General features: G+C 30.9%; 1 protein-coding gene across 1 annotated transcript in view; it reads right to left on the reverse strand.

Annotated features, from left to right (window-relative positions):
- Positions 1-23527, reverse strand: part of LOC139525166 (putative ankyrin repeat protein RF_0381) — a 101931-nt gene that overhangs the window by 2082 nt on the left and 76322 nt on the right. Inside the window, exon 8 of the mRNA XM_071320354.1 lies at positions 11131-11235. Within this exon, the coding sequence (XP_071176455.1) occupies positions 11131-11235 (105 nt within the window). The remainder of the gene's footprint in view (positions 1-11130; positions 11236-23527) is intronic.

The following is a 23527-nucleotide window of genomic DNA, read 5'->3' on the forward strand; positions in this document are numbered from 1 at the left end:
ACTTGCATAATTCTTATTGTATAGATTCAGTTAATGAGTTATTCAGTTGTTGTGCTTTTGAAAACGTATTGATAAGTTTTGGTAACTAAGTTGGTTTTATTCTTTATTGCCTTTAAGGGATATTACTTGATCTCCTTTTTGTTTAACTATGATGGTCTTAGCAAGCTACAAATGTATATATAGCTAAGCATAGTTTTTCCTCGATAAAAAGGTTGGTAAAACATTGGTTCATTCTTATACGTAATTATACGTAATTATCATCTTCGATTGTACGTATGTGTTCTTTTCATTCATCGTCCATTCTCTTTAAACGTTCCTTTCACTGATCTTCGATTGTACGTGAACGTGTTCCTTTCTTTCATCGTCCGTTATACGTACACGTTCCTTTCATTCATCGTTCATTCTTTAGTTTTCCTCTCACTCATCGTTTATTCTACGTACGTTTTCCTTTTATTCATCGTCCATTATCTAGTTTTGCTTTCACTCATCGTCCATTCTGCTTATATGTGTTACTTTTATCCATCGTACATTCTCCGTACATGTTCCTTTCACTCATCGTCCATTGTATGTGTGTGTTCCTTTCACTCATTACATATGTACAATCTACGTATGTGTTCCTTTTAATTATCATATATTTTGCATACGTTTTCCTTTCACTCGTCGTAAATTCTGCGTGCATGTTCCTTTCACTCATCGTACATTTTGCGAACGTATTCTTTTCACTCGTCGTATATTCTGCATACGTGTTCCTTTCACTAATCGTCCATGCTGTGAACGTGTTCCTTGCACTCATCGTCCACTATGTGTACGTGTTCCTTTCGCTCATCGTTCATTCTGTGTACGTGTTCCTTTTACTCATCGTCCATTCTACGAGCGTGTTCTTTCCACTCATCTTACATTCTCCGTACGTGCGTTTATCATTCATAGTTCCTTGTGTTTTCCATCCAACGTGCGTTCAACTGCGCATTTATCTTAAATCGTAAAACGTGCGCTAATTGTGCGATATCCTTAATCGTGTAATGTGCACTTAAAACATGTTCAAAGTAAATCAGCTGATATTAATTTGTAACTTTTATGATTGTTATCGGTTTTATATAACCACTAGGTACTTATTAGAAAACATCTTTTGAATTACTAGATATTCTAAGAGTATTTATGGCCTTATAATAATTGTATACACCAGAGACATTGTATTATATACGTACATGTACATTGTATATTGTTTTTGTAAAAATAAGTCAACTATCATGTGTGTTGTGATTTTTAAATAACTTTATTTATTTGCATTATATTTGAAACAAAACAATATCAAATCTCCTGTTTTAGATTTTTTTCTATAACCTTTACTTAATAAGTCTACAATTGAAAAAGCAATTATATAATTCCCAGTAACGAACATCTGATAATACATATATTTATGCAGAATATAAACTCGTTTTGAGGTTCCATTGGATATGATATTGTTATTAACGTTAAACTAGTCATTTATCCAGTGTTGAACTATGCTTATTATCCTTTGCTTATTTAGAAAATTCGTTATCAACTTAGATATGCTCATTTGGATTTGAAGGCTTCATAACAGTTGTCCTTTAATTGCACGTCATATTTTTCTCATTTCCTAATGTTTATTTGTATATGAGGGTATTTCATGAAGAATATACAATATACAAGGTTGTTACATAAGCCCATTTAGAACCTCCAAAAATGTAATTTGAATTCGATATCATGAATTGAAATCGTTATCACGAATGGTAAACTTCGTTATCACAAATTAAATTAGTTATCACGAATTGATGGAATTAGTTATTACAGTTTTTGCAATTGACAATAACGGATTAAAAACGTCAAAACGACGAATTAAATTCGTCATCCCGAATGGGTGCAAATTTGTTTTCACTGTTAGTGTTTGTAATTCGTGATTTCGAATTAATTTCGTTATTGTCGATTTTTACAAAATTTGTCATCACAATCAGAAGAAAAACCTTGTGATAATAAATTCCAAAAACTGTTTTAGAATTTTAGAAATTTGTTATTTCGAACTTAAAAAGTAATAGCGAATTCTTCAATTCGTGATAACGATTTAGATTTGTGATTTCGAATTCAAATGTATATTTTTTGAGGTCATAAAAAGGCTCCAGTAGGTTGTCAGTTATTACCGCGATCAATGTTGATTGCTGATTAAGAGACGGGATGACAAACTTAATTTAACATTGGGGATTTTAAGACGGATATGTATTTTCTCTTAAACAGTATTTCGATTTTTAAATCCTACTGGAAATTAAACTTAGAAGAATCTATATCAATAACGTACACAGTAAGATACTGTTTCATAATTCTATATTTTCCATAAATCAAAATGTTAATCAGCGCTATTTGTTGCAGTATGATACAAAATAACACAGGGGTATAGCCACTTTCTCTTGTATTCAGTTCACTCACAAGGGTAATATTTTACAATTTATTCTATATATTTCGTTATTCTTCATAAAATTGAATATAAAAGAGTCTAAAATCAATGATTGTCTTACTTTCAAAAGAATTGTGGTTGTGGTTAACCGACATGTATTTCTCCTATAGGTCTGGGTTTGCCAAAATCTTACAAAATCGCAGTTTTAAGCTTTAAGCGTTTATAATTTGCTGATATCTTTAAAATGCAACCAATGAACTGTAAAAACATCAAATCGTGGGGCTGTGGTACTATGAATCTAAGTAAAGATGGAAAGACTCTAGGAAAATTGTCCTGGTATGAATTCATTTCAGGAAAAATAGGCTGTACCTCTTTTACACGATATTTGACAAATTTGATGTCGAAAGTGGTGCTAACCAACATGATTAAATCTGAATCTATAAGACAATATGAAGCTTTCCTTTTCTTTTTACACAATTTTAGTTACAGTTACCACGTCCTTAAGGGGTTCAAATGTTGACCGGATAACGCTATTTTCATATAAGACAATACCACATTTATAGAAAATTATAACGTTTAGTCTGTGTATGAAACATGACTCTTTTACACAATTGTGCATACAACTTTTTTTTAATTCATACAATAAGACTAAGGATATACGTAAAACAGACAACAACCCAACAAAAAGGATCATATATTCGTAATTTTGTGAACCCATGAAAGTAGATCGTCGACTGTGTTGACTGGTTGGTGTAAACATGACAGTACATTAACAAATGGCCTCATGACGAATGAGATAACGCTCGGTCAGGGAAATGAATTCGAAGTGAGCTTGACTCACCACTTGGAGTCCGTTCTCCGTAGTAGTCGTCTGTTTACTTTAAAAAAAATCTTCTGTGAAACAACTGGCCTCTAATTTAGACAAAATTAGCAACAATCATCATTGGGGTTCCTAGTTTTGAAATGTATCCGGGTTAAAATATTTCATTGAATTTATCTTTCAAGCACAAGATTGAGGGAACTTATCAGCTTATATACTAACGCAGTATTACTGGCTCCTTTATTTGATAAGGCTTTGTATTCCCCTTCGACGGAAGGAGACCATAAAATTGTAAATAGTATAGCCAGTTACCATGTCAATACATATTCGTAATAGTAAAAGTTCAATGATAAGTTAATATTGACATTAAAAGACCTTCGACCAAAAGGGGTATTAACATCTAGGAGTCCGAATGGTGTGGACATTTTTGCAGTCCTTTTACTGTTTTAAAAACCGTCAAACATTTAAGAATGGTACAGAAAAAGCATTAACAAACTATTACATCCATAGAATAAGCGAGTCTGGATCGGTATAATTGTAATTTATATATACAGTTATCAGACTGATACAAACAGGTTTTATGTTTCAACTCTTTGGTCGGGTTGTTGTCTTTTTGACACATTCCCCATTTCAATTCTCAATTTTAGGTACTCAATTGCAACGAAAAAGACCGATTACATGACAGTTACGTGATTTATTTGTATCCGTATTAAAAACTTCAAATGGACACAATAAAATGGTTTTATAAAATTAAGGGGTAAATGTATATTTCTTTCTCTCAAAAATTCAAAATAATGTATTTATTTTCTTTTATAAATTAGTTATTTTTTTCCCTATACCGACCTAATTGACAACCAGCTAATGCATGTTTTTGTTATATATATTTTGCCTTTTTAATCCGTTCGTAATCAGGAGAAAGATTTTAACAAGCAGTAGCTTTTACCAAAATAAAAATAAATAAAACAAACAAACAAAAGAACTTACGAATTAAATTGATTGTAAGTTATACTGAAATGTTTTTTTTCTCTTGAGATCTTCTATGAAATAAGTTGCAGACATTGTAAGAAAACAGTAAGTAAACGTCTTCCAAAATTACAAGGCCTGTACACTTCAAATGATACAATAGTATTTAAACAGCATAACTGTAACATTTTCAGGAGCAAGTGAATAAGGTTAGAGTGGGTCCCTCAAAACGTGTATAGACGAGATATTGCGTACAATTCGATCCTCATTCTTAAATACATTTAACCACAAGAAAACACTTATTTTTATTTAAGTCATCCGTCGTATTCTCTTACAAAAACGTCTTTTACCTGTTCTTGTTTTACAATTGCACGACGTTATAATATATAATAGAATGTAATTAAAAAGTAAAGAAGAACCATGGTAAAATATATAAAAACAAATATAGTAATGATTGGCCATGTAGTGTTTTGCAATGAAATAAAAAAAGAAATAAACAAATATTAAGGTTATAATACAGATATTGAAGATAATAAACTAGATTGTTTTTTATTTACTCCTACTTTGACTTACAATTTATATTTCAACTGATCGCGATTAACAAGAAGAGAATGACATTTTTCAAATTAAAAAGAAAAGAAGAACCATGGTAAAATATATTAAAACAAATATAGTAATGATTGGCCATGTAGTGTTTTGCAGTGTTTTTTAAATAAAAAAAGAAATAAAAAAATATTAAAGTTATAATACAGATATTGAAGATAATAAACTAGACTGTTTTTTTCTAATTTTCTGGTGTCTGTCAGTATATCTTTTGATGGCAAATAATTAAGGAATAACAGTACTGTAGTTGAATAGTTGCCACTGTCAATTGTAGATTTGACGGTCGCAAATGCAGTTTTACTGGCGACGCGGAGCGGAGACAGTAAAACGGAGATTTGCGACAGTCAAATCAAAATTGACGGTGGCAACTCTTCAACTACAGTACTGTTATTCCGATTCTAATGCATTACAAAAAGAAAAAAAAAACGATAAAACTATAAAAAATGTCTAAATTTGTCAAATAAAAATAAATCCGCGAAACTTCATTAATGATTTTGGCACAAAGACGTCATGGCTAAACGTGACGTCATACAAATGAAAACTTACAAACTGGAGGTTATTACGTTACCTGTACGCTTCAAATTCGGATAAAATTACATTAAAACGACGAATTCCGGGTAGGTGTTGTTTTATTTTCGATTATATAGTAGTAATCGAACATTTGTTGATTCATCCATTCAAAATGGGGGGTCCCTCCTTAGTTACGCCTGGTCAACTGTGAATTTGACGGCAACCTTTAGCCAATGAAAAAAGTTGTTACATCCAAATTGCATTAGAATGCTTAATGTACTCCTTAGTTTTTCAGACATTTCGAGCTTGATATTTTGTTTTGACATCTGTCAATTATAAAAGACAGAATGTTGACTCTAGATATCTTGATAGTTCTGCGTCGTTCGAGTGCTGTCTCATCAAAGTTTACCTTGTATCTCATTTTATTTAAACCCGAAGAGCTGACTAGAATTTTGACATATTGTCTTCCTTAGACTTCTCCCGAACAACTTAATACATTTAAGAAAATGCCAACAAAGTGCTAACTTTTTAACAAAATTGAATTCATTACCAATTGACTATAAAATATCATTACTGGTCTTAACATTATAGAAACTGGATATTCTGCGAGGAAAGGTTTGGGGAGCCAGGATGATTTCGGAAATGAATATTCTGACCCGGTAAATGCTGTAAAAAATCTTAAAATAACCGTAAACAAGAGAGTAGCAAAACTGCTAACAGGTGAAGTGAGTACAACTTCAGAATAATACCAACTGTCCCCACTTAAAAGAATATCGAATGATCGGCCCTAAATCAGACCGTTGTCGTTGTTTAACATTTGACCTTGTTAATGAAGTTCAATCCCGAAAAGCGCTTGGGATGTACAAAATTTAAAGTATTACTTTAATGTTAATATTTGTTTTTCATTCTGGGCCTTATACAGCTTGCTATATCATGCACTTTAACTCCCGTTAAAGGCCGTATGGTGCCCTATAGTTGGTTCTATTGACATTATATAATCCTGGTTGGATAGATTTTTCATTGGTAATCATATTCCCGCTCTTTTTTCTATATCAATCAAGCAATGCGTGAGTTACAATAATTTGACAGTGTGTGGTTACTTATCTCTTTTGTCTATTTTCTGTGATCCATAAAATGATATGATAAACTCCGATTTGGAGTTTTTCTTAATTGATTTTAATAGCACATAACCGTCCTGATTATTCGTGTAATATTGGCTGATGGACCTAATTAGTCATCAATAATTACCAACTTTAATTTACAAATCTTTCCCGTTTTTCGAATTGGATCACACGAGTTCGTATGTTTGAAGATAAAATACAATTAATAATTTTTATATTTAAAAAAATCAAATCTTAACTTTCATTCAAAACCACTGATACTTGGACTCTTCATGAGTTTCATTGCCGCGAAGCAGTTCGAACTCCCGAAAAAAAAACGAGACAAACGACTTCAAATTATAAATTATGAGTACAATGCGTTGTTCTAGAAAAAAGTTTTTAGAAAAGGCCAGACTATAACGGGCGGTCGTGTTGTCGTATCAGTAGTAACCTCCATAGTTAATGCGATAAATCAATAACTCATATACTTTTTTACCATATTCATTGTATATAACATATTTTTGTAATCCATTTGATACTTAACATATACACTTATATTTTTCTTATAGATAAATACAAGACAATCTGAATACTAGTATAAAAATAAGAAGATGTGGTATGAATGCCAAATGTGACAACTATCCACCAAAGTAAAAATAAAATGTTAAACGTTTCTGCATTTGGGTCCTTGTGCTGTACAGATAATATGGGTAAATTAATCATATCATTGCCACATCTCTACACTACACTTCCATACAATCTTATCAAACGAAAGTTTTTCTATTTGATTGAATGACCATGCATTTCAAAAATCAGATTGAAAATTCATTTGCTCTAACTCATGATAACGCCATTTTCTTTTATGAAAACAGATAACTTAAAAGATTTTGTAAATGCACTCTCGGTAAGAAATGACCTTTCATTTTTGATTGATCATAAAATATAAAAAATGCTACATAGTGGTTTTTAAATGCATCTTTTTTTTCAAAAGCCTGTATGATAGGTAAGCAAATCTCTTCATACTAGTATGGGTACAGTCTCTAAAGTCAGCTCATTTAGGATATTTGTGCATTTTTCAGACAACAAGCATTAAGGGAACATTGGCCTTAATCTAGGATTAAATATATTCTAAAATCAAACGATGTAAAAGTCAGAATTGAATCCCTATACATAGATTGTTTCTAGATCAAGGATGACAGCTAACGTAAGTGATGCTTGAATTTGTAATAAATTATTGAAAAAATTGGAACAAATCTGACATTACAACACAACTCAATGTATAATTTAGGGTGACGACTTCGATTTTGATTATCAGAAATGCCAAAAAAAAGGGAATTCATTTTGTTTGAATATGTATAGAACATCTGTTTTATTTTAAATTTGTCGGTTTTTGAACTAATTTATCTAAGAAATCTTTAAAATCTAATGGCTTATTATAGCTTGTCGTGAAAATATTCCCTTTCTTCCATGTATTTTGGCAATATTCCAGTTGAAGTCTACACGAATCATTCCAGACGGCCTCATTAAAGGACCTACCTGTTGTATTGTTTTGTTAATTTGTTTTCGTCTTGAACATGCATGAAATATTTGCCCCTGGACATTAAGCAACAACAATCATCAACTATATTGTTTTGTACCTGAATCATGCCGTAATTTTTTAGTTTTGGTTGCAATGTGTCATATCGGGGCCTTTGAAAGCTTGCTATGCAAAACAAGTTGCTCTTATTTTGGAAGGCTGTACGTGCTTACTTTCAATTTTATTTGGTATCTGATGGCGATTTGTCTCAATGGCAGGTATACTACACGTACATCATTTTATTTTGTAGAAATCATTTTGAAATAGTTGTTCGCCATTGATTTTGAAACTCTTCAAATACAATGTTGATAAACATTTTGCAATTCTTTGATATATATAGCATACAAATCTGGCTTGAATTGTATGGTGAGGGCATTTACAAAACCGGACAGTTGATGATGATTCTTTGTTTCTCACGTGGCAAAAATATCAGATCAGTTATTGAAATTAATCAGTTGATTATAATGTTTAATATGTAGATTTTCTTTTCTTTCTGTAATTTTCTGCCATATTGAACATTACTTAGTTATTTTATACACTGTAGTTATGTAAGGCATTAACATTTTGCATCTTTTTCAACAATGTTAATGCTTTTTTGTAATTTGGCATGAGGGAACATTGGTTGCATAATTAACTGTGTTATTAACTTACAATTATGTATTGCTTTGTTATTGTTATTGTTTAGAGCTTCCGCTTTTCTAGTATAGTTCCCCTTATTTATTGTTAATATACTACATCTCCTACATATAATCAAGGAAATGCATTTAAACATCCCATATAGACGAACGTGTTATTGAATATATTTATCCCCTACAAATAACAAGACGTGGTAGTGTCCTTTTTTATCCTATGCAAAAATGGCGGCGTGGTATCGTGTTTTTAAATTTCCTGCAGACAAACAGACGTGTTTTGATGGTGTATTGATACATCCCCAACAAATAAATACATGTGGTGGTGTATTAATACACCAATACAGTCAATACTCATACATCCTTTACAAATAATACGTGCACGTTTTTGTGTATTTATACATCCATACAGACAAACAGACGTCGAAGTGTACTCTTACATCCCTTTAAAATAGAACGTAGTAGCGTATTTATACACAAATACAGATAAACAGACGTCGAAGTGTACATCCCTAAAAAATAATTCTACATTACTACAAAAAATAAAATAATAAAACACCCCGACAGACAGAAGGACGTATTGGTGAATGTATACTTTAACAACGTAATACATACAACATGTTCTTGGATTAATTTGCACTTTTTTTAACGGTAGAATCATCAAATTTTGTAATAATGTACCTTTGGGGTTAGTTAACACAATACTAAAAAAAAAATTGGTGTGGCTCGCCTGGTTCGGCAACTGGAGTGAAAACAGTGACAAAATCCTGTAGGATATTTGTTTCTCTCATATGACGTTTTAAAATCCTATAGGATAAAGTCATAATCCCAAAGGATATTTTTAATATCCTACAGGATATTTAAATCCTAGGGGATTTATAATCCCTTAGGAAAATAAAAATATTCTATAGGATATATTTTCTCTCTTAGTACTACAAAAATCCATTAAGAGAAATAAAAGCATTTCCTACAGGATATTTTTTATCCTATAGGATATTTGTCTAATAAAACACTGCTGTTGGATAAAAAATATCCGACAGGATTAATAAAAATCGTAAGGGATTTCATTACTGAAAAAATATCCTGTGGGATAAAAAAAAATCCTAAGGGTTAAAAATAAATCCTAAGGGATAACAAAATATTCTAAGGTAGAATAAAAATCCTATGGGAGATTGTAGCAATTCATAAGAGAGAAAAAGTTTCTATGGGAGAAAGAAATATCCCATGGGAGAAAAAATCTATTTGGGAACAAAACCAAAGTTAAGAGAATGCTTTTTATATGTTCTCGTACTAAGTAAAAGTTATTGACCAAGCAAGTCGATATATATCATTTAATCTGCACGGCTCGGGTGACCCTTTATAACCGGCCGAATGACAATAAAAAAAAATGTTATTATCTGGTTTGACTTTGAAACACTGTTTTCAGATTGACATTGTACACAAAATTTCATAAAATATTTCATGTCCTTGTTCAAGGTATGAGAAACACTTTCTTTTTCATATTTTTACACTAAAATCGTCAAATTGTTTTGAGTCTCGCTACACTCGGTGATATTTTTAAAATTTTATGTAATTACACGCCTGTCAAAATCCAGGATCCGTCCTCTTATACTGTTGAACTGTGCAGTATATCTGAAGTAGTTAATGCACACCTTTACTATGCATTATCAAGAATATAGAACAGTAAAAACAAAGAGATTTTACCTATGTCATGTATTAAGTAAAGGAATTGTTTTAATTGACCAAATATCCCCAGATTTCATTGTTCAAGAAATGTAAATTTTACTACCAATGACACAAATTCCCGATCAATGTGTGAGATTGACTGGTTGTTTATAAATGTTTGAAAAAAAAGGTGCTATGGTTTCTGAAATCATATTATATCTGATAAAAACTGTTCCAAACTTCAGAAAAAATATAATTTCCTGTACCGATAGACACAAATAATGTTCTATTTGGTGTATTAACCTTATAAAACTGTTAAAACCAATATTTACACGACATATATTTTTTTTATTTGGAAAAACAAAATTTTGTGAAATACTATCATATACTATAGTTTACAGCCAAATAAGAAAAATCACACAATATATCTAATACTTAGAGACACCACATAATTTAAAATGATGGTCAAATTGTTTTCCCATTCTCAGACCTGTGCTTTCGTCTAAAGGAAAGTCACACTATTTTCTTTTTAACCATGGTACTTTTTTTAATGTACTGAACATCCTGAATTCCATTTCGGATATGGTTTTTCTTTTTCTAATCAAATTGAAAGTTTTTTATTCATTTTAAAGTAAAAAAATTTTGAAGCATTTAAGCGAGGAAATGAATATTTATGTACAGTCTTTTTTAAGTACATAAACCTATCATTAATTCATTATTTCAAAATTCTAGACTAAAAAAAAATAAAAACAATTCTGACAAATCAATAAATGCAATGTTATTTAAAAAAAAACTTATGTAAATAGTTCACTATTAAACATATCACTAAGTTCAATGTCTATAATATCAAATGTTACCTGAGATGATTTAACCAGTGGATCCATTCCTTTTTTTTCAATCAGCCATTTTGTTACCCTCATCTTTCCATTTTCAGCTGCCAAATGTAATGCTGTTTTACCTTCCTATAATGACAACATATATTTTTGTTTCTGAGAATTCAAAAATGAAAAACGAAAATATATTTTCTTTGATTTTTTTTTTCAAAAAGAAAAACGAATGAACGCAAATATAGACGGAATGTCGGTCTATTCGTTTTTCAATTATTTAAAAAATTAAAAACGAAAAAAAACAACAACTCAAAACAAAGTTTTTGATATTTTATATCAAAAGTGAAATGAGACATTTGAATTGAATTTTTCTTTGGGATTATGAGAATTTGTCAAGGAAACATCAAAAACTATATTCTTTATGTTTTCCTAGTCATCATTATCCGCCTTATTTCGCATATTATCCTTCTCTGTATACTGTATGGGGTGCAGACAGAATAGACCACCGGAATATGAATCAATTGCAAGATACGTAGATAGAAGAAACAAAGACTTTCAAATATCTTATTTTCACCAATAATGAGGAATAAAATTGTTAAATTCTAGTATTACCTTACCGTGTAAATAAAGGAGATAACTATTGATAAGAATACTAGCCTTTTCGAATACCAAATCAATACTATTAGAATCAGAGATCAACGATGAAAAGGAAAAACATAAGCCCTTAACCTATACAGGTATGGCTCCGGCTATGTCAACTTTTATAAGGATAGAAATTTAGCAATTATAAGGATTGATGATTATCGTGAGGCAGCAAATATTACGTGCATATTTAGGATGATGATATTTTATGTTCCATAGATAAATTCCAATAAAACTGTGTTAGTTGACAATTTAAATCGAGAGTAATTATACGTTGTGAGTTATCGAGAAACTTTCCAAAAGATGATATGATACTCTTGCTCATTATTAGGTCTTTCCACTTTTCTGTGGAAAGACCTATTGTTTTTCTTCTGATTATTTTTTTTTCTTCCGCCTAATTTTGTTCTTGCGATAAATATTTGTTTTGCAATATGTCGCTTAGATATTTGGTAAATGAAATCGAACAGTTTATGCGCTTTTGAAATTTACCCTGCGTAACCGAATACTTTTTTTTGAAGGATTTATCCCCTAAAACACTGTTTTACTTGTGTCCAATACTCCTTCGCAACCGTAAAAGATTACTACAAATTTATTTTATAAAATTGCTCGTTATATCCTTTGCATGATTTGTCCTATTTTGACCGAAGCAATATGAACGCTCCATATGAGAGTTATTTCCCCTTATGTATTTGATATATGTGATTTGTATTTCTATCTTGTAAACCATAAAGATCTAGGATCTCTTTTGATTTGAGTTCCTTGGTCCAAAAAAATGAAAATTAGGCTAAGGTCAAAGGCCAAGGTCATATTTTAATTTTTGAAATTGGATTTTTTCACTTATTCCCAAAAACTGTATAAGATATTAACAAACTATTTTTACTAAATTGTTAGTTGCAACATGTCGTAACACGTAACTTTTGATTGCAAGGGTACGTTGAACGTAAAAGGGAGTTTTCTCCCCTCTTTTATTTAAAAATACGCGAATGGTGATATAACTCATTAACCAAATACAATTAAAACCTATGGTCTTTTGATTTGAGGTCCTTGGTTTATGAACTTGAAATTGATCTCAAGGTCATAGCTTATTTTGAAGTTCTAGATTTTGACCTTTGCTTTTACCTCATATGTATACATGATAAAGCCATGAGACCTTTGGCAAAAGGTATCAAACCATTTAACCTTGAAAATAACAACCGGAAGTGACCTTGTGTAAACCGGAAGTAGCTATTTTTTTTAACTTTATTAATATAATAGTATATAGAACCAGATATTTTTGGCATCAGTGTCAAGTAAATATTCAAATATTATCGGAAGTATCATTTTTCAAACCGGAAGTAACAAGTTATCTCCCTTATTTAAAAAATATTGTAAAGAAACCATATATTTTTTGAATCAGCGTACAATAAGCTATCATTTGACTATTGAAATGACATTTTAAACTTAATTTTACCACTTTCATATTAAAATACATTGTTTTTGGTGGAAAGACCTTCAATTGTTTTTAATTATATCTATCACACTTCTTAATTAATATAGATAGTAAAATTGATTATGCTATAGCTAGTGAACATCTTCTGTCCTCAGTTCTATATTTTTCTACACAAGAAATTAGTTGCTTGTTTGATCATTCACAGATTAAACTACGTCTCAAATATTAAGTGAGAAGGAATGTTTCATCAGAATGATTTATTACTAATTGACAAAATACTGTTTTAAAATTATAGAATGGACTAATGAGTTTTTAGCTAAAATTATAAATGCTCTCTGTGATTACAATATTATGAATGATATTATAAATGTTGATACCAAAGCATTTACAGAGGTCCAAAATGGAATTAATTCGGCCAATGAAGAGTTTAATAGATAGCAGACACATGATGCCGAATGGTGAGAAAAAGAAAGACCAACAGAAAACTGGTTAGACAAAAGTTGTCCGACATATTAATATTTGAACAATAAAAATCTTTAAATGTTATCAGTAACAAGATAATGAAACCTCCGTTTAATGTTAAACACCAAAAAACAGGCTAATAAAATAATGAACTTTTGGTAAACTTTTAAACAAGAAATTTCTAACATTGAAAACATTTTGAAAACTATTAATGCTGAAACAAACAAATCAATTATATTAGCGGGAAATTTAATGGGTTCTTAAAAGTATAAAGACAGGCACATTAAGTGGTTCTGATAGCATTGTTAATGAAATATTAAAGTATAGCAGTAATGTTAAAATAACTTCTGATCATTAACTAACCTGTTTAATTGAATATAAAAAAAAAAACTAAAAAAAAACCTGGCTTTTATCCAGTGCAATGGAACAAATCATATTTACTCTTACATTGTATTACATAAGTCTTGAAACAAACTTGACCCGTCAAATTACAGGGGGGTTTCACTAATAAATAGTCTGGCGAAGATTGTCCGTGCCAAAAACAGGCTGAACATGTTGATGAGAGATACGTTCTTTAATTCACATTTTGGTTATATTAAAAACTTCATAACAAATACAAATAAATTATATGTATGCTTTGTGGATTTCCAAAAAGCTTTCGACTCAGTGTTGAGATATGTTATGCTTAACAAGTTATCAGATATTGATATAGAGAAATATTTATATAAAGCTATCACAAATATCCTTTCTGAAACAGAAATAGCTCTAGAGATTGACCATAAACATTCAGAATATTTTAAGATACTAAGAGGGGTAAAACAAAGGGATTCCATAAGCCCCACCTATTTAAAAATCTTTACAAATTACCTTAGTCCAAGCTTTAACACTGAGGAGTGCAGACCCGTAAATTATCAAACTCTTATGTTGTTTCACTTTCATTTGCAGATGACTTTCTAATCATGTCTGAAGGAAAGGAAGTCTCACAAAACAGTCTTGATGAACTTAACAATTTTTGTGACGATTGGCAACTAACTTTAAATATCAAAAAGACAAAAACTACGGCTATCCAATAACAGACAAATCATAGTCCCCCTTTTGTATAATTTAAAGGTAACATGCTGCAGAATGCCACTGAATATATATTTTTTAGGTTACCTATCAAAGTGTAATGGTAATCATCAACATAGTCTCGACGAGTTCGCAAAAGACGACAGGAAACTACTATGTTCCTATAGAGCAAAGACAGCCTCTCGGTGAATATTACCTATTTCGGTGTCAAAACTCTCTTTGATAAATTGGTAGAACCCAATTTGACTTACACATCTGAGATTTCCTTCATTAATTATATGCTTTAGTACCATAGGGCAAAGCATAGAGCTGACCACAGAACTTTATTGATGAAACACCTTTTGAAAAAATCTATCTTTTTTGTTAATACCTCCTTGGAATCAAGAAGACCTCATCAAATATAGTTGTGAGATTTGAACTAGGTAGATTCCCAGTTGGAAATTTTATTACTACCCAATCTTTTTATACGCCCGTTTACGGGACGTATTATTATATATTATATCCGTCCGTCCGTTTGTCCGTCTGTCCTTCCGCCCGTCTGTATGTCCGTCGTCAACATGTGGGACAATAACTCGAATACGCTTTCACCAATTTGCATGAAACTTTGGTGAATTATTTATATCTATTGACTTGAGCTCCCTTTCGATTTTTATTAATTTTAGATTGTTCATTTCCGAGTTATGGGTTTCTATTCATTACAAAAGGGGGATTTTCCTGTTTTCGAACAATAACCCCAAAACACTACCACCAATTTGCAATAAACTTTGAGGAATTCGATCTATCTATTACAGCTACTGAACCACTCAAGTTTCCCGTTTTTCCGTTTTCGCTTCGTTTTTCATTCGTTCCGTTTGCGTGTTTCGTTCATTCCTTTTGAGTGTCATTCATTCCATTCATTTCGTTCATTTCGTTTAAGTTCATTCCGTTTTCCATTCCGTGTTCAATTCCGTTTATACACGACATAGCATGATAACAAGCGTATTGTTCGGTAAATTGTGAAGCTAATCATTTCGTTTTAGAATGTTTACAGCGTGTGTGAACAATTATATCATTCTAAAACAAAAGGTAATTTGGTTCGTTTCACAGATAAATTTCGTATTTTATAATCACATCACCACATGATGGTCACTGGCTCAGGTCTAAATAGACCGTCTTTTTTAATTAAATGATGTGAAATTTTGTTAAAACTTTTTTGTTCGCAGTATAGTCATTAAAAACTTGTTGAGACATAAATTCATATTGGGATTAAATGTATTCACAGGTTCATTATGTATTTTTTGTAAAAAGGATGTTTAAAAATATTCCTATATTAAAGTGTACTATAGTCTCTACACATGGCTTACTGGATATGCCGAGTTGCAGGTATGGTTGTCTAACTAGTTTATAATAAAACGAATGTAAAAAATTGTAGTATGTTAGTTGATAAATAGTCTTCTTTCTATTTTAAATAATTAAAAGTAAATGCTGAATAAAATGTATCTACGATTGCTTAAAATATAGGGACAATATTTCACTAAGTCTGTGTTTCATTTAATTAAACAAGCTAGATTTATATTTTTTTAATGCAGTTACTTTAACATGTTTAATCTTACTGTTATAGGAAAATATTTGTTTATTTGCATATTATAAATAATATGCATATGAAACATGTATATGCAGCCTTGTGTTTAGTGGACTATTGACAATAACATATTTCTGTAAAATTAAAATACTTAACTTTTTATTGCAGCAGATGTGTATTAATTAAAGTAGTGACAACGTTTTCGAGGTTCGAATACATTTTTTAATCAATCCAAATAACCAGCGGGCGTACTCTGCAGGACATCTTTTGAAAACTTGCCAGACATTTCAAACTTAGTTGTTCAACAGATAATTATGCTACTGCCAATCATCAAATGGAACTTTTATTTTTAGAAAATGAGACTGAAAAAGATATTTATATATTTACATGAATCTTGAATTGTTTTGGTGTTTAAAATTTGTTCAGAAATATGATTCAGTATTTTTATTTCCTTTATTTAAAATGTTTAAGCTTTCAGGTAATCTGACAATAACAGTGTAGTTATAACGTGACACCTGTTAAGAGAACGGTAAACGAAAAAAAAAGTCACAGGAAAAAAGTCCCGGGAAAAAAGCCACAAAGTCCCTAGAAAATAACGTCACAGGAAAAAAAGCCACAAGAATAAAAATCACAAGAAAATAATCACAGGGAGCTGACAATGCGGTATGAGCTATGCTCACTGTTGAAGGCCGTACGGTGACCTTTATATATAAATGTGTTAAAATTTCTGTGTCATTTGATCTCTTGTGGAATTTGCAATCATACCAAATCTTTTTGTTATATATGTGCTGTGCAAAAAAAACCAACACAAAACCAGTACAAGTTGTCGATTTATTCACTGACAGTTGCTTTTTCAGTTACTGAAAGCGTTAATGAAAACTGTCACGTACTTTGACGTTTAAAACTAATATGAATAAGCATAGCATATCTATAGATACATGTATGTAAGGGCTGTATAGCCACTCAAGGTCTTTAAAAACGTCCATCCTCATCAATGGCTTTTTTTATGGGGGGGGGGGGGTAAAATAATAGATTATGATGATGTTTCTAAAAACTTGTGATCTTTTAACAAATTCCCATAAACTAGAAATTAATATTCAGCCCTAAACGTTGCCGATGAAATCATTTTAGAAAATCATAAATAATATAGTGAAGATATTTCAGCTTTGTCTTAAAATTTGCAATAAAAAAGTACCTCCAAATACTAAATCAAAACTCTTTTGAAACAAAGAAATTTGTCCAGATATATATAAAGAATATTTTCCCCGTGTTCCATTCCGTTTATACACGACATAGAATTTCGCGTGTTCGTTCCGTGTTCGTTCCGTGTAAGAGGGAACGCTGAGTGGTTTAGTAGCTGTAACATGAGATTTTCGATTTTTATTAATTTGAGATTTTACGTTTCTGAGTTATGGGGTTTTATTGATTAAAAGTGGGTTACAGTTTTCGGACAATTACTCAAAATGCTTTGATCATATTTCATGAAACTTTGGTGAATTGTTTATATGAATTAACGTGAGTTCCCTTTTAAGTTTTATAAATTTCAGATTTAACGTTTCCGAGATATGGGATTTTATTCATAAAAAGGGGGGTGACTATCCATTTTTTCGGTCAATATATTTCAAGTACGTTGAGCAGTTGTCATGAAACTTTGTTGACTGGTTTATAACTATAAAGTAACATCCCTTAATTTTCTGATATGACATTGATAAGTTGTTGAACTTTATTCTTTGAAAAGTGACGGGCGTAGCATGTGCTCATGGCGTAGCTGTTTATTATATCTTGCTAGACTGAATATTGATCATTTAAACCAATTATTGAACGAAAATTTCGAACTGTCAAAATCCATTGATTTGCAAGGTGTATATTCTTGGTATGCATATGCTAAGAATGTCTTATCAGACAATAACCTTAAAGACAAAGTGTCCAACTGTTAGAATTTTACATATTTAAAACATTTAAAATCAACAATTGAAAATGAAATAATGACTATTATAAAGATTTATATAAAGTAAGAGATAAAAAATCGACGAAAGTAGCAAACGTTTTCTGTATAAAAAGCTAAACCCTTCACTTGAAACAAATTTTTCCTTATTTTTTAATAATTTTTCTATCTGGAGTATTTTTGTACTAAATTTCATTTAAATAATCATAGTCTTGGAATAAAAAAAAATGGTCGTTACATTTAAGGTCCTCGAGAACAAAGACTGTGCAAAACCTGCAAAGTCATCGATGATGAATCACATTTTATTCTGAATTGCAACGTAAAACAGAATTTCAGACAAAATGTATTTAATGATATCATTAAGATAATGAACATTTAATTCATTTCCATAATGAACAACAATAAGTTTTGATATCAAACCTCGCTTCCTTTATACATGTTAGAATTATATGCTTATTTTTTTTAAAAGTTCATTAGAACTGTGGGCTATTGAAAATTGTACTATTGTAAATCTATCACTAAAGTTTTTTTTTGTATTCTGTGTCATTTGTCTCGTATTCTGTTTTGTTGTGTGTTTAAATGTGTATTGCCACAAAAATAACGTAAATGTTTAATGACAGTAACATTGATTTGACTTGAATTGAATATACAAATAAAGAAATGTGGAATGATTGCAAATGACAACTTTCTACTAGAGACTTATTGGCATGGATTAAATCAACTATAGGTCAGCGTACCACCTTCAACAATGACAAAAATCTCGAAAATTTTCGATCATTTATACACGTCAGGTAGTTATCTATGTCTTTACTACGGTCCCTCTATGGATAGGCTACTACGTGACATTGTATATTTCAACAATCAAATTCAATTTGTAGGTTGGAAAGTAAAACAATAAAAACTAGGTTGCAGTCAAAAAATCATTTATATGTTAGAACATATTTGCCTTTTGACAAAACATAAATGTGTTTTTATTATGTGAATGTTTATTAAATACCAAGTATAATGATAACGCAATCATATAATTCATGCTTTGAGACGGTCCCTGTACGCGTTGTGTGTGTATTATTTAATACAGCGTGCTGTTGTTGTGCATTGTGACAATACCTGGGAATAGTTTATTGAAATATTATGTTCCAGAATAAACTGATTATTTCTGAACGACATTTTGTATTTCAATCATAGCATGGGAAAATGTCGGAAAGCATGAAGAAAACTAAGAAAACGATATTTCTATTAAAAACATTTATCTTAGGTCAGAAACACCGGTCGGAAAGCAGAAAGATAATCAAACAAAAGGATTTTCTGTCAAAAATATCTAATTTAATTAAAAGATACTACCAGACCAAGATAATATTAATTTATTAAGTGTAGACTGAGACTGAATTTATTCTTAATAGAACATAACTAAAATTGTCATATATACGTGCAGTATGTCTCACAGGTTTGAACAGTCATTACAAATATGAAAATTATATGCAACATGATGAGCACCAACGAGCAGGGATGCCAAATTAAAGTTAGATAACTATCTAAATTTTCAAACGGTCGTAAATGAAAAGATACTTGCATGGTTTCAATTCACAAGGATTTTAAATCCTTTCATCTCACAAAAAACGAAATTAATATTTTACAAAAATCATAACAAAATGTAATTAGTACTATCAAAATTTTAATTATTTTATACTGTTTTAGTACGGATTTATAAGTCTCTGCTTATATTTTGTATAACAATATATACATATAGTGGAATGTTAGACTTTAAAAAGAGATTGATTTGATAAATACAATGTCCATTCGTAAATACTTGACGTTTGTGTTTGTTGATTTTATATTTTATTTTTCGAAAAAAATCACTATCAGGAATATATGTTAATTATAAAATTTCTAACTTTTGTTTGTTTGTTTGTTTTAATAGTGACCTTATAACTTCTAAATACTTGTACTATGGTACGATTTCGAAAATTGTATTCCTTATGTTGACCAGCTATCCTACACGTCTTGAATCATTCACATTATACATTACCCTGTTCACACGCACTATCGTTTGCGTTCACAAAACATCCGAATAAAATGTCAATGAATCCGGAGTCAAAACACTTACGGTAGGTAGTTTGACAGCCGAATTCAACTATTAGATTAATATATTTGATGATGCAAATGCGTATTCGTATCCATAGTATTAGTGCGTATGCTTTCTATTTACTATTTCTTGCGCAAAAATACTACGTGCATGTACAAATATTAATTCGAATCTTCTTATCTATATTCAGGACATGGCAGTAAGAGCCTGGCATGTGACTTTCAGACACGTTTATCATCACGTACGGTATTTTTACCTTTAGATGTTTCTTTTTTTATTTCTATTTTGAGTCACTGTCCTATGATAAACTTTGACATTTTCGAAATGCTAAGGATTTTCTACCCAAAGAATAAATTACCTAACTTCGTACTTTATTTGGTCTTTTTAAACTTTTTTTATTCGAGCGTCACTGATGATTCTTTGTAGACATAACTCGCGTCTGGCGTACAATATTTTAATCCTGGTATCTTTTTACATCTACATAGCTTTTTATATAAATTGGTTCTTTTGAGTGTATGTTAAGGTATTCATAAATATCTTCTGAAAATAAGATATTCTTCAAAACCAAGTTTTCCTGAAGAATATTTGGATTGATGTATGTAAAATCAGAAAAATCCTTAAAATTTGAGATGTTTTATGAGACCAAAATAAGTCTCTATAAATGAGGTCTCAATGAAGCTAGTGTGTTACTCTAAAAAAAAATATACGAAACTTTCTCATAAGTTGCATGCCACAGGGTTTCACATCACATCTATACAATATCTACCATGAGCACAGACAGCTTCTAACGAGTTGAGAATAATTGAAGGCATCCAGGAAACAAAATATGAAGATATGATAGATAAAATAAATGCATCCGAATTATAAAGCAAACTGAGTGTTTAAATTTATATAGCGATTGGTTTGTGCAATTTGCATTAGACATCCGGTTTGTAGAAACTGGGATTTGCAAAAAGGTTAAGAAAAAATGATATACACTCTCAAGTAATGAGTAAAAAAGTCGAGCCTTAAAATGTATATTCAAATAAATGTAGTAGCTGTATATAGTATACACTTTTTTATTCACAACTACATTTGTATCTAACATTGTTTTCAATTGACTTGTGCAAGAATCTACACACAACTACATATTTTTAATAAAGGTGTTTTAACATCATCATTATATGATTCTATTCACAGTAATTCATTTCGATTCAAAAGCAAACAACAATTCAGCAATATTTGTTGGTGACCAGTCAGAGGTCTTGGGTTCACGTATTGTTGCTTTTCTTTTTTAAAGAAAGCAACTTGTTTGGTTTCTTTTTGGTATAAGTTTTTTTCGAGTTTCTCTTACCAAAGCAATGACCGTGCTGTCACTTTATTTAGGGGTTACCAATTTTCTGAACTCCTTCTTACCCCCGTATTACAATTTAATTACACTTTATTACAATTTTAACCATATGATGCTACTATGCATTTTCTATTTTTTCTTGTTATAAAAATAACAGTTGTTTTTCTTTCATGTTATGGAGGGATAGCCATTTTGTTTCCGCAATTCATACTAGACCTCTTTTTAATATTTAATTACACTTTATCACGATCTTGGCGGGTAGTTTAGATTTGTGGACTTTGCTGCAGTATCTTTAATTATTATAATAAATATGTGTATTAAATGACTAGATGTCCTCTCAATTTCCCAGAGGTTTTATACCAAACCTAATGAAACTTTACAGCAAATTGTCTATATACGAATTCTACTAGGAATTTTCCGAAGAGTGACTGGTAAATAGAATCAGGGTCATTTGTTTCCTCCTTCAAGCGGGTAACCCTTGCAAAATACAGCGTCCGTTTTGCTCTAACCTTGGTATATAAATACGTAGCCACGTCCTGTCAGAATGGGGACCATAAATTCGAAGTCTCATGTAGAGAAAAAGTGACATATTCTCTGCACATTGAGATCCCTAGCAACAACTATTTGAGTTAGATGGCATGTTGCGAGAAAAAGTTTCTGTTCCTGTTCAATAAATGCTCATTCACCAGTGGTTTTTCAAATTTCTCGGCCTTTATTCCGTTTGACCCCTGTGAGAACTTGCCTATCGTATTTTGTGTTTATTTGCTCTCGTCCAGTATCAAATATTTGCAACTGGACGTAAAGCAAACTATCAATCAATCAATCATTTCATAACGGCCGTCATTACCTTGGGAAACTCAAGGATATGAAAAATGAAAATATTCTTTTTCCGTCAATAATTTGAGTGTCTAAACAATTTGAACGCAATGTTGGTAAATTGTATCCACTTAAGTTAAGGTAAAATAATCTTTTTCACAATTTGGCAAAATACCATTCAGCTTTGAATTCCGAGAATCTTTATGTATAAAACCCTATGGGAAAGCATATTCGTAGAATTTTCTAAAATTATTCGAACGTAATACTTTATAGGTTTATATATTGTAATGTGAAGATATTTATCACAAAACACCATTCCCAATGGAAAAAAAAGAGAAAGAAAGAAAAAAATATATATTCCCACATAATCAAACAATACACAAATTACAGTAACTTAGAACTGTTAAACTAAAACAAATGATCGTATTTATATGAAAACATACAAGTTCGAGTGAAATACCATATTACTCCAATTGTCATTCTATGTCTTCTCCTGTCTTCCTTTATTAACCTGAAAACTCTCACAGCTGTCATTCATCTCAAAGTAACACTATGATTTCAAGATTTAGTCAAAACTTCCTACTCACAGATACATGTAGTTCAATACCTCATGCCCTTAACGCCGCTTTGAACAAGGAATATTTGCTAGATCTCAACCACGCTTCGTCAATATAAAAATAAGAAGATGTTGTATGATTGACAATGAGACAACTCTCCACCAAATGAAGAATAAGTAACAAATAAGGGTCACCGTACGGCCTTCAACTATTAGCAAAATCCATACCGCATTAATGAACAGAGACCTCTAGTTATATCAACAAATCATACATTTCCGATCTTTCAAGAAATACTGTAATAGATTGCCCACCGATCTCATTGTAAAATACTACACACCAATACAAACAGATATACAACCAATGTACACTTGAATTTATTGAGAGAGACAATTAAATCTATCTCCTGGCTCATCGGGAGTCAATTTCTGAATGTCACCCTTTCGTGCAGAACCATCAACAATTGATCATTAACAAACATTGAATTGAATTTACATTAACACTTTTAAAGTAAGTTCTACATTTCGGTTTCAGGCT

The sequence above is a fragment of the Mytilus edulis genome, chromosome 5, assembly GCF_963676685.1.
Source record: "Mytilus edulis chromosome 5, xbMytEdul2.2, whole genome shotgun sequence".
In the NCBI taxonomy this organism is placed as follows: Eukaryota; Metazoa; Mollusca; class Bivalvia; order Mytilida; family Mytilidae; genus Mytilus; species Mytilus edulis.